At 40.2% G+C, this 15,321-nt stretch overlaps 1 protein-coding gene across 1 annotated transcript in view; it reads right to left on the bottom strand.

The window, feature by feature from the left end:
- The window catches only part of LRRIQ3 (leucine-rich repeats and IQ motif containing 3), a 199,693-nt gene that overhangs the window by 5,732 nt on the left and 178,640 nt on the right, over positions 1-15,321 (bottom strand). The window contains exon 7 of the mRNA XM_010849437.1: positions 1,315-2,044. Coding sequence (XP_010847739.1) covers positions 1,315-2,044 — 730 coding nt within the window. The remainder of the gene's footprint in view (positions 1-1,314; positions 2,045-15,321) is intronic.

The following is a 15,321-nucleotide window of genomic DNA, read 5'->3' as shown; positions in this document are numbered from 1 at the left end:
GTATGGATGTGAGAGTTGGACTGTTTAGAAAGCTGAGTGCCGAAGAATTGATGCTTTTGAACTGTGGTGTTGGAGAAGACTCTTGAGAGTCCCTTGGACTGCAAGGGGCTCCAACCAGTCCATTCTAAAGGAGATCAGTCCTGGGTGTTCATTGGAAGGACCGATGCTAAAGCTGAAACTCTAATACTTTGGCCACCTCATGTGAAGAGTTGACTCATTGGGAAAGACCCTGATGCTGGGAGGGATTATGGGCAGGAGGAGAAGGGGACAACAGAGAATGAGATGGCTGGATGGCATCACCGACTCGATGGACATGAGTTTGCATAAACTCTGGGAGTTGGTGATGGACAGGGAGGCCTGGCATATTGCGATTCATGGGGTTGCAAAAAGTCAGACATGACTGAGCAACTGAACTGAACTGAGGAAAAGACAAATGCTTTCTTTTTATTTTATACTTCTTTGTAGTACAGACGACTTTTGAAAACAATAGCATTTAAAAATGTAAATGAAATAAGCAGTTATGCAGGAGACTTGGAGTTTGATCTCTGGGTCAAGAAGTTCTCCTGGAGAAGAAAATGGTGACTCACTCCAGTGTTCTTGCCTGCAGAATACCATGGAGAGAAGAGTCTGGCGGGCTATAGTCCATGGAGTCGCAAGGAGTCAGACATGACTGAGGGACTAACACGTTCACTTTTCACTTTCATGATCTTTATGTATCTCTAGATAAGCCTTAAACATATGTATTCATGGTTTGACCACTTAAAATATCACCAGGATAAAAATGGCTGACAAGACTCAATCTAATATCAGAAAAAAAAAATGAACAAACCTGTGTGAAGAATATACAAGGGTAAGAAAGGGTAAAAAAAATCACTGGGGTCCTGTCTCGTGTACCCTTTAGTATTATGTGTCTTTCCATCTCTTTGAGCTTTCCTACAACTCTAAGTTGAGGAAGAGGTGGATGACCAAAGCTCTAGAAACTTGATGGAGAAGACAATGACTGAGATCTGTCAGCCTTACCTTTTTTCACTGTGCTTTTCCTGGTAACCTCTCATAATTGGTTCTCTGTCCCCAATATCTCCTTTTATATTTAGCTGAAGGTGATATTTATGGTGATGGCTTCAGCTATTGGGGGGTACTCAGTTTTCCTGGGTCTCTCCCATGTATAGATGTTATTAAACTTTTGTTTGATTTTCTCCATTACTCTGTCTTATATCAATTTAATTCTTAAACCAGCCAGGAGAACCTAGAAGGCAGAGGCAAATTTCCTCCCTGACAACTTGAAAGCTACTATTATATAAAAACTGTACCTACCTAATTTCCTTCATTTGTTTAAGTAAATCCCTTTGGTACTTTTCAGTTGCCAGTTTTTGCTGAACAATCAGACTTTTCTCTTTCAAGGCAGCCTGCTTATTCTTCAATCTGTCAATTGCAATCATTCCTTTGGTCAAAAGAGTGCGCTCATTATTTAGGTTCTGAATTAATAAGCGGTCTTTAGCCTTTTGTTTTTTTTCTTCCAGGAACTGAGCTCTTCTCTCTTTAACTTTCTCAAGGTAGCTGGATCTATTCTGATAAAGTTGTTGTAAACCATCCTGAATTATCTCATCATCTCTTGCAGTCAGTTTATGTGTAGCATATATTTTATTATTTAAATTTTCTCTAATATTTATTCTACTTCGTTCTTGGGCCATTTGTGCCATGCTTACAGCTGTTACTTTATTTTTACTGCTTTCCTGCTTCTTTTGTTCTGAGAAATATTTATCAACATCACAAAGTGGTTGGAGTTTCATACCAGCTCTGTGTGTTGCCAAAAACTCTCTTCTTATTTTCTTTCCCATCAGCATGTCTTTTATTTTAACTACTGGCTTTTGACGAGCAGGAGAAAATGGCTGGGCATACGTAGGAAAATAATCTTGTTCTTTTGCTCTCAATAGTGCAGCATATCTCAATGAATCTAAAGTATGTATGGGTAGTTTGAACACTGATATCCTAAAACTGACATCCAATTCTTCATCCTCAGTTTCATCTTCAGACTCTTTCTGACCTACATCACACAACAGACAAATATAATCCATTACACAAGTGTTAAGCACAGTTTATTTTCTGTCCCAAATGTTTTGAAAGCTACATTAATAAAGTTGAAAAGAACCTACTATTTACCTTATTAAGAAACATTTTCCCAACTGATATTCCTTTTCAGTTTGTGATTTAATCATGATTTTGGAGAGAAAAATCACTATTGGAACTTTTAACAAAGAAATACAGAGATTACTGTATTTCCTTTATTATTTCTCACAATTATTTAACTTGCTCTGACTCAGTAGCAGCATTTTATCTTATACTAAGTATGTAATTATACATATCATTTTTACATATAGTTATTATTATCTTGGGATTCCCTGGTAGCTCAGTAGTACAAGAATCCACCTGCAATGCAGGAGATGTGGGTTCAATCCCTGGGTCAGAAAGATCCACCGGAGCAGAAAATGGCAACCCATTCTAGTATTCTTGCCTGCAGAATTCCATAGACAGAGGAATATGGCAGGCTGCCATCTGTGGGATTACACAAAGTCAGATGCGATTTAGCAACCAAACAACAGTAATTATTATCTCACATTTGTAAAAGACTTTGTAATTCATTTTACCTTATTTTTCTTAACTCTAGTGAGAACTAATAGTTGCCATCAAAATTGTTTTTCTCTTCATTGAACATGCAAAGAAACAAAATCTCTCAGCTTCCTCTATTCTTATGTGTGGCCATGAGATTAAGTCTTATCCAGGACAGTGTGCATAAAAGTTATATGGGTAATATCTGGACCAAGGCTATTAAGACACAAATGTGCTTCTTCTGTATTTTCTTTCTGCTTCTGACCCACTACACAGAGATGAGGATAAAGTGCTAGAAGATGGTAGATTGACGGACTCTGGCTCCCTGAATACCTGATTTTTCAAAAAAGTACTTAGTGACCAGGATTATCCACCTTAGACTCTTATGGAAGCCAGAAATAAAAGGCAATTACGTTTAATCAACATACATTTCTAGGTTTACTTTTTTATCATAGCCAATCCATCCAATATATCAATCTAAATGAATCACATTATTGTTCATTATTTATTTTCTGACAAGCCGGTGGATGAAGTGAGGCTCAGGTAGCAAATATAGGTGAAAAAAAATGCTGATTAATCTTTAGAAAAAATGTTTCCCATAGTTGATTGATTATCACTCTCTATTAAAACTGCATCGCTGCTTACTCTCATCTATGAGGGTTCTATCTTTTCTAATCTTTTAATCTTCTAATAGAAGATTCTCTTAAAGTTTCATATGTCATAATGCCAAATTTTATGGTGGAGCATTTATGGAAGTTAAGATGGCTATGAAGAATGGCAGAGCCTGTGGGCTAGTCAGGCAGTAGGAAAGAAGTGGACAGGTAGGATTATCACTAAAGGCCTCAGGAATATTAACATTAGAAAAGGAAGCAGATTCTAGAGCTAGCAAGTGTAAAAAGTAATCCACCAGGATACAAAGCCAAAGTGTCCAGAAATAAGTATTAAGGGTTGAGTCCATAGCAAGGCACTAGAGACTCAGAGGGATGAAAGCCAGAATTTCAAGTCTAGAGCAAGCAGGGTATGGTCTGGAATGACTACCTAGAAAAGGCACTTTTACGCATAAATTTAATTTTATGTGGATAGCTTGACATGAGAAAGTTGGCCAAGAATTAAAGGTCAGGGCTAGAAAACACAATGTTCCTAAAGGTTCTGGTTACCAATTCTGATTTGCGTGTGGTGGAGCTTTCCCATACTCCCAAGCAATACTCTGACACCAGCTGGGTGTCCTACAATTCAACTTAATTCTAGCACTATCTACTTAGAGATAGGATCAGATCCCACAGGTTATGAGCTCAGTCCTACCAGGCTGTCTTCCCCCTTCCGGACACCAATCGCAAGTCTATCACAGGAGAGAAAGGGGCAGGGAACAATCTTTAAAAGAATGACATAGCTCATGAGGAAACATAAAAACTGGTTAGAACCTACTAGGCCCAAGATGGCTGAAGATTCAACTTCTAGCAGACCTTGAGCCTAATTATACCTTCACTGTAAAATATCATTAAGCTAAATGACACTCCTGTAGGCACCATGACAGTTCTGAGGCTGATCATAAAAGCCCAAAAAGTGAGTGGTGGCCCAATTTCTGGAAATTTCCTCCCCTTCCCCCAAATAGTTGTATTAATCCTCTCAATTCTAGCCTATGAAATTGTGTGTGTGTGTGTGTTAGTGGCTCAGTCATGTATGAATCTTTGTGACTCCATGAACCATAGCCTGCCAGGCTCCCCTGTCCTTGGAATTTTCCAGGAACCATACTGGAGTGTGATCTTCCTGACCCAGGGACTGAACCCAAGTCTCCTGCATTGCAGGTATATACTTTACTGTCTGAGCCACCAAGGATTTACTAAGTGTAGGCAAGTTATTTACTTCTTTGGACTTCAGTATGATAACTGTGAATGGATATAATAATACCCAATTTATAGGGTTCCCAATTTATAGGGTTCTAACTGGATTAAATGAGTTAAGATAAAGACGCCCAACAAGGTATATATAATTATTAGAACAATGCCTGACAAAGAGTAAGAACAATGTTAGGGTTTTTTTTGTTGTTGTTGTTATATTTTATATGGAAAACAAGGAGTTTATCTTATCTCTTTAATTCCATCAATGGTATTATGTTCAAATAGCCATATAATTCAGTAATGAATAGGGAAAAGACAGCAAGGTACTTTTTCACACCCCTCAACATCCACTGGACACTTAACATAGAAAGTACAGGAAAACCTTCTTTGTATTTTATTTCAAGACTGTATAATTCATCTCACTCATTATAGGAAAAATATTAATAGAAGTCAAGTGATAAAAGTGCTCTCATGTTTCCATAACCAAATATATAAACTTGTCTGTATATTCATGCATCTTCTTCTACCCTGAAATTCTTCACACGTGCTTTGGACCGATCCCCCAGTAGCTTTGCTTCTATGATTATCTTAGCTTTCTCCTTTATCATCCCTCTCTACTGGATCATTCACAGCCATGTTTAAACAACCATAACCACCTCTATCACCATCAATGCAAAAACCACAAATGACCCTCATGGCCCTCTAGTTACCATTCCATTTTTCCTATTCAATTTTAGAATGAAAACTATTGAGAAAGTTGTCTCCCTGTACTATGTTGTTGTATTCACCTTTTAGTAACTCGTCAGTTTACCATTTTCATTTATATATGGATTTTAACTCTACTGTTCTCACCCACTTGTTGAAGCTCTCCCTAACAAAAGCTTCTATGGTGGTAAGTATAAAGGACACCTTTTTTTTCTGTTCTAATCTTCCTTGAACTTTCAATGGCATTTAACAGAGTTGATCACTTGTCCTTTTTGAAAAACATTTTTTCATATTTCATGATTTCTAGATTCTCTAAAACTCTCCTGGTATCATGAAGATATCTTGTCCTTCCTTATATTGTCTAAAGCTCTCATAAGGCAATGGCATCCCACTCCAGTACTCTTGCCTGGAAAATCCCATGGACGGAGGAGCCTGGAAGGCTGCAGTCCATGGGGTCGCTGAGGGTCGGACACGACTGAGCGACTTCACTTTCACTTTTCACTTTCATGCATTGGAGAAGGAAATGGCGACCCACTCCAGTGTTCTTGCCTGGAGAATCCCAGGGACGGGGGAGCCTGGTGGGCTGCTGTCTATGGGGTCACACAGAGTCAGACACGACTGAAGTGACTTAGCAGTAGCAGTAGCAGTTTTGTTTGCAGACTCTTACTTTTCATCAAATTTCTGGAGTGGTTGAAGATTTAATACTATGTCCCCTTCCAATCTCCACCTTCTATGCTGAAGTGAATCACTCACGGCCTTAAATATCAGCTTCTATGCTGAGAACTCTCAATTTTATCATTTCAAGTTGAAAGTCTTATATGTATTTTTCAAACTTGGCACATTCAAAACACATTCAAAAGATCTCATTTGCTACCAGTAATCAATTGCCTCTAAAAATTAACCCTCCCTATCTCAACAAATAATACCTAATAGCTTATTTAGTTTTATCAATCAGTCTTATAGATTTTATCTCAAAAATATAGCTCAAATTAACTGATTTTTTGCTTCATTTCCTTGCTATCACCCTACTTCAGGTTTTTATTAACTCTTACTTTGACTATTCGCAATGTCTTCTTAAGTAGTCTCTGCATTTTTCAACATACATCCCACACAGTGATCAAGCCAGGGTAATCTCTTAAAATTGTGGGTTTAAAGATCTATGACTTACGTATGCCTTCATGATAAAATTCAAGTTCCTTGCCATAGCCTACAAAACCTTGCATGATTTTATACTTGTTTTCTCACCTAATATAATCTTCCAACTATTTCTAACATGCATTTCTAACTGCTATAGGCAAGACATGAATGATTTGTGGAATTTTTTCCAGGCACAGTTTTTGAGTGCCAGAACTATAAAAGAGAAAATAAGATCAGGTCCTTTGACTATAGTTTTACAAATAGAAAGTTCAATTTGACTTAGTTAAATAAATATGTGGGTACTATGATCCAGGGTCTTGAAAAAATGAAAATAATGCTGACTCTCAGGAATTCTACAGTATAAGAAAAAATTGTAAGTCTGGTGGAGAAGGCAAATACATAAATGAGACAACTTCTAAGGACTCTTGCATGTGTTAAAACAAAAGTATACACAGGAGCCTAGTCATCACCGAAGAAAGACATCTGGGTCAGGTAGGTGGTTGTCAGCAAAAATGTTCTGGAGAAAGTAACAGTTTACTCTTAAGGAGAGACATTATTTTATATTTGTATTATTATAAAGCTCATGTTTTGGGTATGTGGGAAAATATAATGAACTTGCAAAATGTATAGGTAAGAGAATAGGAAACAAGGCATTCCCAGGAAAAAATAATTTCATAATCAAAGACGCAGATGTGAAAAAAAGAAATGTGAAACTTGCTTTTACAAAATATAAGGTCAGCAGCTTTTATCAGAAGTTAGTTGCTAGAAATGTCCAGTAAGCAAGAAGGTACATGAACAGAATCTAAATGCTGAAAGATAGGGAGATAAACATTTGGGAATCAATAGCACAGAGCTTTTTATGTATAACTATGAACATAATCTGAAACTCCAATACTTTGGCTACCTCATGCGAAGAGTAGATTCATTGGAAAAGTCTCTGATGCTGGGAGTGATTGGGGGCAGGAGAAGAAGGGGACGACAGAGGATGAGATGGCTGGATGGCATCACCAACTCGATGGACATGAGTTTGAGTGACCTCCAGGAGTTGGTGATGGACAGGGAGGCCTGGCGTTCTGTGACTCATGAGGTCGCAAAGAGTCAGACACGACTGAGCAACTGAACTAACTAACTAATGAACATAGAGCCAGACATCCTGAAATGTGAAGTCAAGTGGGCCTTAGAAAGCATCACTACGAACAAAGCTAGTGGAGGTGATAGAATTCCAGTTGAGCTAATTCAAATCCTGAAAGATGATGCTGTGAAAGTGCTGCACTCAATATGCCAGCAAATTTGGAAAACTCAGCAGTGGCCACAGGACTGGAAAAGGTCAGTTTTCATTCCGATCCCAAAGAAAGGCAATGCCAAAGAATGCTCAAACTATCACACAATTACACTCATCTCATATGCTAGTAAAGTAATGCTCAAAATTCTCCAAGCCAGGCTTCAGCAATATGTGAACCATGAACTTCTTGATGTTCAAGCTGGTTTTAGAAAAGGCAGAGGAACCAGAGATCAAATTGCCAACATCTGCTGGATCATCGAAAAAGCAAGAGAGTTCCAGAAAAACATCTATTTCTGCTTTATTGACTATGCCAAAGCCTTTGGCCGTGTGGATCACAATAAAATGTGGGAAATTCTGAAAGAGATGGGAATACCAGACCACCTGACCTGCCTCTTGAGAAATCTGTATGCAGGTCAGGAAGCAACAGTTAGAACTGGACATGGAACAACAGACTGGTTCCAAATAGGAAAGGGAGTACGTCAAGGCTGTATATTATCCCCCTGCTTATTTAACTTATATACAGAGTACATCATGAGAAACCCTGGACTGGAAGAAACACAAGCTGGAATCAAGATTGCCAGGAGAAATATCAATCACCTCAGATATGCAGATGACACCACCCTTATGGCAGAAAGTGAAGAGGAACTAAAAGGCCTCTTGATGAAAGTGAAAGTGGAGAGTGAAAAAGTTGGCTTAAAGCTCAACATTCAGAAATCGAAGATCATGGCATCCAGTCCCAACACTTCATGGGAAATAGATGGGGAAACAGTGGAAACAGTGTCAGACTTTATTTTTTGGGCTCCAAAACCACTGCACATGGTGACTGCAGCCATGAAATTAAAAGATGCTTACTCCTTGGAAGGAAAGTTATGTCCAACCTAGATAGCATATTGAAAAGCAGAGACATTACTTTAACAAAGGTCCGTCTAGTCAAGGCTATGGTTTTTCCTGTGGTCATGTATGGATGTGAGAGTTGGACTGTGAAGAAGACTGAGTGCCGAAGAATTGATGCTTTTGAACTGTGGTGTTGGAGAAGACTCTTGAGAGTCCCTTGGACTGCAAAGAGATCCAACCAGTCCATTCTGAAGCAGATCAGCCCTGGGATTTCTTTGGAAGGATTGATGCTAAAGCTGAAACTCCAGTACTTTGGCCACCTCATGTGAAGAGTTGACTCATTGGAAAAGACTCTGATGCTGGGAGGGATTGGGGGCAGGAGGAGAAGGGGATGACAGAGGATGAGATGGCTGGATGGCATCACTGACTTGATGGACGTGAGTCTGAGTGATCTCTTGGAGTTGGTGATGGACAGGGAGGCCTGGTGTGCTGCGATTCATGGGGTCGCAAAGAGTCAGACACAACTGAGCGACTGAACTGAATTGAATGAACATAATCAAGGGAAGACAAGAGAGCTAAAGATAGAATCTTGGCAAATCAATAATTATCAAGTATATACTAGGTAAACCAAAAATTAAGGAGGAAAAATGTTTCCCAGACTCTTTGTATGTAAGTCTTAAAGAAATCACTATATGTAAAGGAAACTGGTATATGTATGCACCCTGGTTTGCCATGGATAGTCCCACTTTATGCCTACCATCCTAGTGAAGGTTAGCTTCAGAAGTGACGTAGTTTGGAAAAAAATATACGGTCACCCTCGCTACATGGATACTGCCCAATTATAGACAAGAAGGAGGTGAGTAACACTGTGTGATCTTCATTGTTTAAGTTAAATACAGATCTTAGTACAATGCCTAGAACTTAGTAGAAATATAATAAATATTTTTGTTAAAACTTAGGTTAAGAAACCCCTGAGGCTTTAAGAAAGTTACAACCATGCCTATTTTGTTTACCAATTTATACTAAGCACTTTAAAGAATGTCTGGTCCATTCTTTCAATAAATATGTGTCTACTCTTTTTTCTAGGGACAGGCCAGCTCAACGACACTCTCCAGCTTGGTTTGAAGGCTACTGACGATAAATTTGCACTTACTTCTTACTGCATTTGCCTTTCAGTATTCCCCATATCTCTCGTTATTCCCTTTAAAAAACCTACACTTAAAAAGTTACAACTTCTGAACAGGACTTAGAAACTTCTTATCTTTGTCTCCTACTATTTCCAATACTTTAAAAGACCCCATGTGAGTCAACACCTATAAAAAGATTGTGTCTTGTGTAACATAATTGCAATCATCTATTGAGCCCTTACTATGTGCACATGCTGGGCTTACTTTCTTATGCAATACTTTTACCATTTACATTTATTACTTCATAAGATAGATATTACTGACCAGTAATCATAAGAATATGTTAATGTTTACTGAATCATTACTATATATCAAACTGCTTTGAGTCCTTTAAACAAATTATCTCATTTACCAATATGAGGTAAGTTCAGTTCAGTTGCTCAGTCATGTCCGACTCTTTGCGACCCCATGGATTGCAGCACGCCTCGCCTCCCTGTCCATCACCAACTCACGGAGACTACTCAAACTCATGTCCATTGAGTCGGTGATGCCATCCAACCATCTCATCTTCTGTTGTCCCCTTCTTTCACCTTCCATCTTTCCCAGCATCAGGGTCTTTTCAAATGAGTTAGCTCTTTGCATCAGGTGGCCAAAATATTGGAGTTTCAGCTTCAACATCAGTCCTTCCACTGACTATTCAGGACTGATTTCTTTTACGAGAGACATGTTCGATCTCCTTACAGTCCAAGGGACTCTCAAGACTCTTCTCCAACACCACAGTTCAAAAGCATCAATTCTTCGGTGCTCAGTCTTTTTCACAGTCCAACTCTCACATCCTGGAAAAACCATAGCCTTGACTAGGTGGACCTTTGTTGGCAAAGTAATGTCTCTGCTTTTTAATATGCTATCTAGGTTGGTCATAACTTTTCTTCCAAGGGGTAAGCATCTCTTTATTTCATGGCTGCAATCACAATCTGTAGTGATTCTGGAGCCCCCCCCCCAAAAAAAAAGTCTGTCACTCTTTCCACTATTTCCCCATCTGTTTGCTATGAAGTGATGGGACCAGATGCCATGATCTTCGTTTTCTGAATGTTGAGCTTTAAGCCAACCTTTTCACTCTCCTCTTTCACTTTCCTCAAGAGGCTCTTTAGTTCTTCTTCACTTTCTGCCATAAGGGTGGTGTCATCTGCATATCTGAGGTTATTGATATTTATTCCAGCAATCTTGATTCCAGCTTGTGTTTCCTCCAGCCCAGCATTTCTCATGATGTTCTCTGCATATAAGTTAAATAAGCAGGGTGACAAAAAACAGCCTTGATGTACTCCTTTTCCTATTTGGAACCAGTCTGTTGTTCCATGTCCAGCTCTAACTGTTGCTTCCTGACCTGCATACAGATTTCTCAAGTGGCAGGTCAGGTGGTCTGGTATTCCCATCTCTTTCAGAATTTTCCACAGTTTATTGTGATCCACGCGGCCAAAGGCTTTGGCATAGTCATTAAAGCAGAAATAGATGTTTTTTTTGGAACTCTCTTGCTTTTTCGATGATCCAGCAGATGTTGGCAATTTGATCTCTGGTTTCTCTGCCTTTTCTAAAACCAGCTTGAACATCTGGAAGTTCACGATTCACATATTGCTGAAGCCTGGCTTGGAGAATTTTGGGCATTACTTTACTAGCATGTGAGATGAGTGCAATTGTGTGCTAGTTTGAGCATTCATTGGCATTGCCTTTCTTTGGGCTTGGAATGAAAACTGACCTTTTCAGGTCATGTGGCCACTGCTGAGTTTTCCAAATGTGCTGACATATTGAGTGAAGCACTTTCACAGCAACATCTTTCAGAATTTGAAATAGCTCAGCTGGAATTCCATCACCTCCACTAGCTTTGTAGTGATGCTTCTTAAGGCTCACTTGACTTCACATTCCAGGATGTCTGGCTCTAGGTGAGTGATCACACCATCGTGATTATCTGGGTTGTTAAGATCTTTTTTATACAGTTCTTCTGTGTATTCTTGCCACCTCTTCTTAATATCTTCTGCTTCTGTTAGGGCCGTACCATTTCTGTCCTCTGTTGAGCCCATATTTGCATGAAATGTTCCCTTGGTATCTCTAATTTTCTTGAAGAGATCTCTAGTCTTTCCCATTCTATTGTTTTCCTCTATTTCTTTGCACTGATCACTGAGGAAGGCTTTCTTATCTCTCCTTGCTATTCTTTGGAACTCTGCATTCAAATGGATATATCTTTCCTCTTCTCCTTTGGTTTTTGCTTGTCTTCCTTTCACAGCTATTTGTAAGGCCTCCTCAGACAGCAATTTTGCTTTTTTTCACTTCTTTTTCTTCGGGAGTATCTTGATCCCTGTCTCCTGTACAGTGTGACGAACCTCCGTCCACAGTTCATCAGGCACTCTGTCAGATCTAGGCCCTTAAATCTATTTCTCACTTCCACTGTATAATTGTTAGAGATTTGATTTAGGTCATACCTGAATGGTCTAGTGGTTTCCCTACTTTCTTCAACATAAGTCTGAATTTGGCAATAAGCAGTTCATGATCTGAGCCACAGTCAGTTCCCAGTCTTGTTTTTGCTGACTGTATGGAGCTTCCCCAAATTTGGCAGCAGAGAATATAATCAATCTGATTTTCATGTTGACCATCTGGTGATGTCCTTATGTACAGTCATCTCTTGTGTTGTTGGAAGAGGGTTTTTGCTATAACCAGTGCATTCTCTTGGCAGAACTCTTATTAGCCTTTGCCCTGCTTCATTCTGTATTCCAAGGCCTAATTTGCCTGTTACCCCAGTTGTTTCTTGACTTCCTACTTTTGCATTCAAGTCCCTATAATGAAAAGGACATCTTTTTTGGCTGTTAATTAATTCTAGAAGGTCTTGTAGGTCTTCATAGAACCATTCAACTTCAGCTTCTTTAGCATTACTGGATTACTGTGACATCAAATGGGTTGTCTTGGAAATGAACAAAGATCATTCTGTCGTTTTTGAGATTGTATCCAAGGGCTGCATTTCAGACTCTTTTGTTGACTATGATGGCTACTCCATTTCTTCTATGGGATTCTTGCCCACAGTAGTAGATATAATGGTCAGCTGATTTAAATTCACCCATTTCAGTCCATTTTAGTTTGCTGATTCCTAAAATGTCAATGTTCACTCTTGCCATATCTTGTTTGATCACTTCCAGTTTGCCTTGATTCATCAACCTAACATTCCAGGTTCCTATGCAATATTGCTTTTTACAGCATTGGAACTTGCTTCCATCACCTGTCATATCTACAGCTGCATTTTGTTTTCACTTTGGCTCTGTCTCTTCATTCTTTCTGGAGTTATTTCTCCACTGATCTCTAGCAGCATATTGGGTACCTACTGACTTGGGGAGTTCATCTTTTGGTGTCCTTTCTTTTTGCCTTTTCTTACTGTTCATGGGTTCTCAAGCCAGGAATACTGAAGTGGTTTGCCATTCCCTTTTCCAGTGAACCACATTTTGTCTGAACTCTCCACCATGACCTGTCCATCTTGGGTGGCCCTAATGGCATGGCTCATAGTTTCATTGAGTTAGACAGGCTGTGGTCCATGTGATTAGATTGGTTAGTTTTCTGTGATTGTGGTTTCAGTCTCTCTGTCCTCTGATGAAGTAGGATAAGAGGCCTGTGAAAGTTTCCTGATGGGATAGACTGACTGAGTGGGATACTGGGTCTTGTTCTGATGGGCAGGGCCATGCTCAGTAAATCTTTAATCCAATTTTCTGTTGATGGGTGGAGCTGTGTTCCCTCCCTGTTATTTACCTGGGGCCAAACTATGGTGGAGGTAATGAAGATAATGGTGACCTCCCTCAAAAGATCCCATGCATGTACTGCTACAGTCCATGCCCTGAACCCTGCAGTAGGCCACCACCAACCCATGCTGGAGACTCCTGGACACCAACAGGCAAGCCTGTGTCAGTCTCTTGTAGGGTCACTGCTCCTTTCTCCTGGGTCCTGGTGCACAAGGTTCTGTTGTGCCCTCCAAGAGTCTATTTCCCAGTCCTGTGTAAGTTCTGGCAGCTCTATGGTGGGGTTAATGGCAACCTCCTTAAAGAGGACTTACTTATGCCATACCCACACCCAGAGCTCCTGTACTTGTGGAAAACCACTGCCACCCCGTACCTCCACAGGAAATGCTCAAACACAGTTCTGTCTCAGTCTCTGTGGGGTCCCTGGGTCCTGGTACACACGATTTGTTTGAGCCCTCTGAGCATCTCCAGTAGGAATTGGGTTTGAATCTAAATGCGAATTCGCCCCTTCTACTGTCTTGCTGGGGCTTCTCCTTTGCCCTTGGATGTGGTGCATCTCCTCATAGCTGCTCCAGTGCCTACCATCTTACTAGGGTTTCTCTGACCTTGGACTTGGGGTGTCTCCACACAGCCATCAAGCGAAGCACAGCACTGCTCCTGACCTTGGACTTGGGGTATCTATTCATGGCTGCTCCAGCGAAGTGCAGGCCCCACTCTTGACCCTGGATGTGGGGTACCTCCTCACAGCCGCTGCTCCTGACCTTGGATGTGGGGTACTTCCTCACAGCTGCTGCTCCTGACCCTGGACATGGGGTATCTCCTCACAGCCAATCCAGCACCACGCAGCTGGAGTACTTATGAGGTAAGTACTATACTACTTTTATTCCCATTATCAGATAAAGAAACTGAGGCTTAAAGAAGTAGTCAATACATTGGAGTAAGAATTTAACATCTGGCAAAAAAAAAAAAAAAGGCCTGAATACTTTGGAAAAAGATCAGAAGCAAGTAGATTTAAAGGTATGTTAAAACAAAAATATTAACACTCTTAAAACACAATCCAGAGAATTAAAACACAATATTTGCAATGCCAACAATATAACCCAAGTGTTAGTTGCTCAGTCGTGTCCTGCTCTTTGCGACCCTATGGACTGTAGCCAACAAGGCTCCTCTGTCCATGGGGTTTTCCAGGCAAGAATACTGGAGTGGATTGCCATTCCCTTCTCCAGGGGATCTTCCCAACCCAGGGATTGAACCTGGGTCTCCTGCATTGCAGGCAGATTCTTTACCATCTGAGCCACTAGGGAAGCCCAAAACACATAAAAATTATATTATGAAAGATTCATGAAAGCTACAGTTCAAATAAAATACAGAACTCATGCAACCATACATGCTATTTAGATTCCTTCTTTCTGTAGTCTCTGTGAAGTGGTACAACATATATCAGTTCAGTTCAGTCACTCAGTTGTGTCTGACTCTTTGCAACCCCATGAATCACAGCACGCCAGGCCTCCCTGTCCATCACCATCTCCCAGAATTCACTCAAACTTACGTCCATCGAGTTGGTGATGCCATCCAGCCATCTCATCCTCTGTCATCTCCTTTTCCTTCTGCCCCCAATCCCTCCCAGCATCAGAGTCTTTTCCAATGAGTCAACTCTTCACATGAGGTGGCCAAAGTACTGGAGTTTCAGCTTTAGCATCATTCCTTCCAAAAATATGCTATCTAGGTTGGTCATAACTTTCCTTCCAAGGAGTAAGCGTCTTTTAATTTCATGGCTGCAGTCACCATATGCAGTGATTTTGGAGCCCAAAAAAATAAAGTCTGATGCTGTTTCTACTGGTTCCCCATCTATTTCCTATGAAGTGATGGGACTGGATGCCATGATCTTCGTTTTCTGAATGTTGAGCTTTAAGCCAACTTTTTCACTCTCCTCTTTCACTTTCCTCAAGAGGCTTTTTAGTTCCTCTTCACTTTCTGCCATAAGGGTGGTGTCATCTGCATATCTGAGGTTATTGATATTT

The sequence above is a fragment of the Bison bison genome, unplaced genomic scaffold, assembly GCF_000754665.1.
Source record: "Bison bison bison isolate TAMUID 2011002044 unplaced genomic scaffold, Bison_UMD1.0 scf7180017864283, whole genome shotgun sequence".
Taxonomy (NCBI): Eukaryota; Metazoa; Chordata; class Mammalia; order Artiodactyla; family Bovidae; genus Bison; species Bison bison.
Note: the sequence above shows the minus strand (reverse complement) of the source record. Positions and strands in the feature narration are given on the sequence as shown.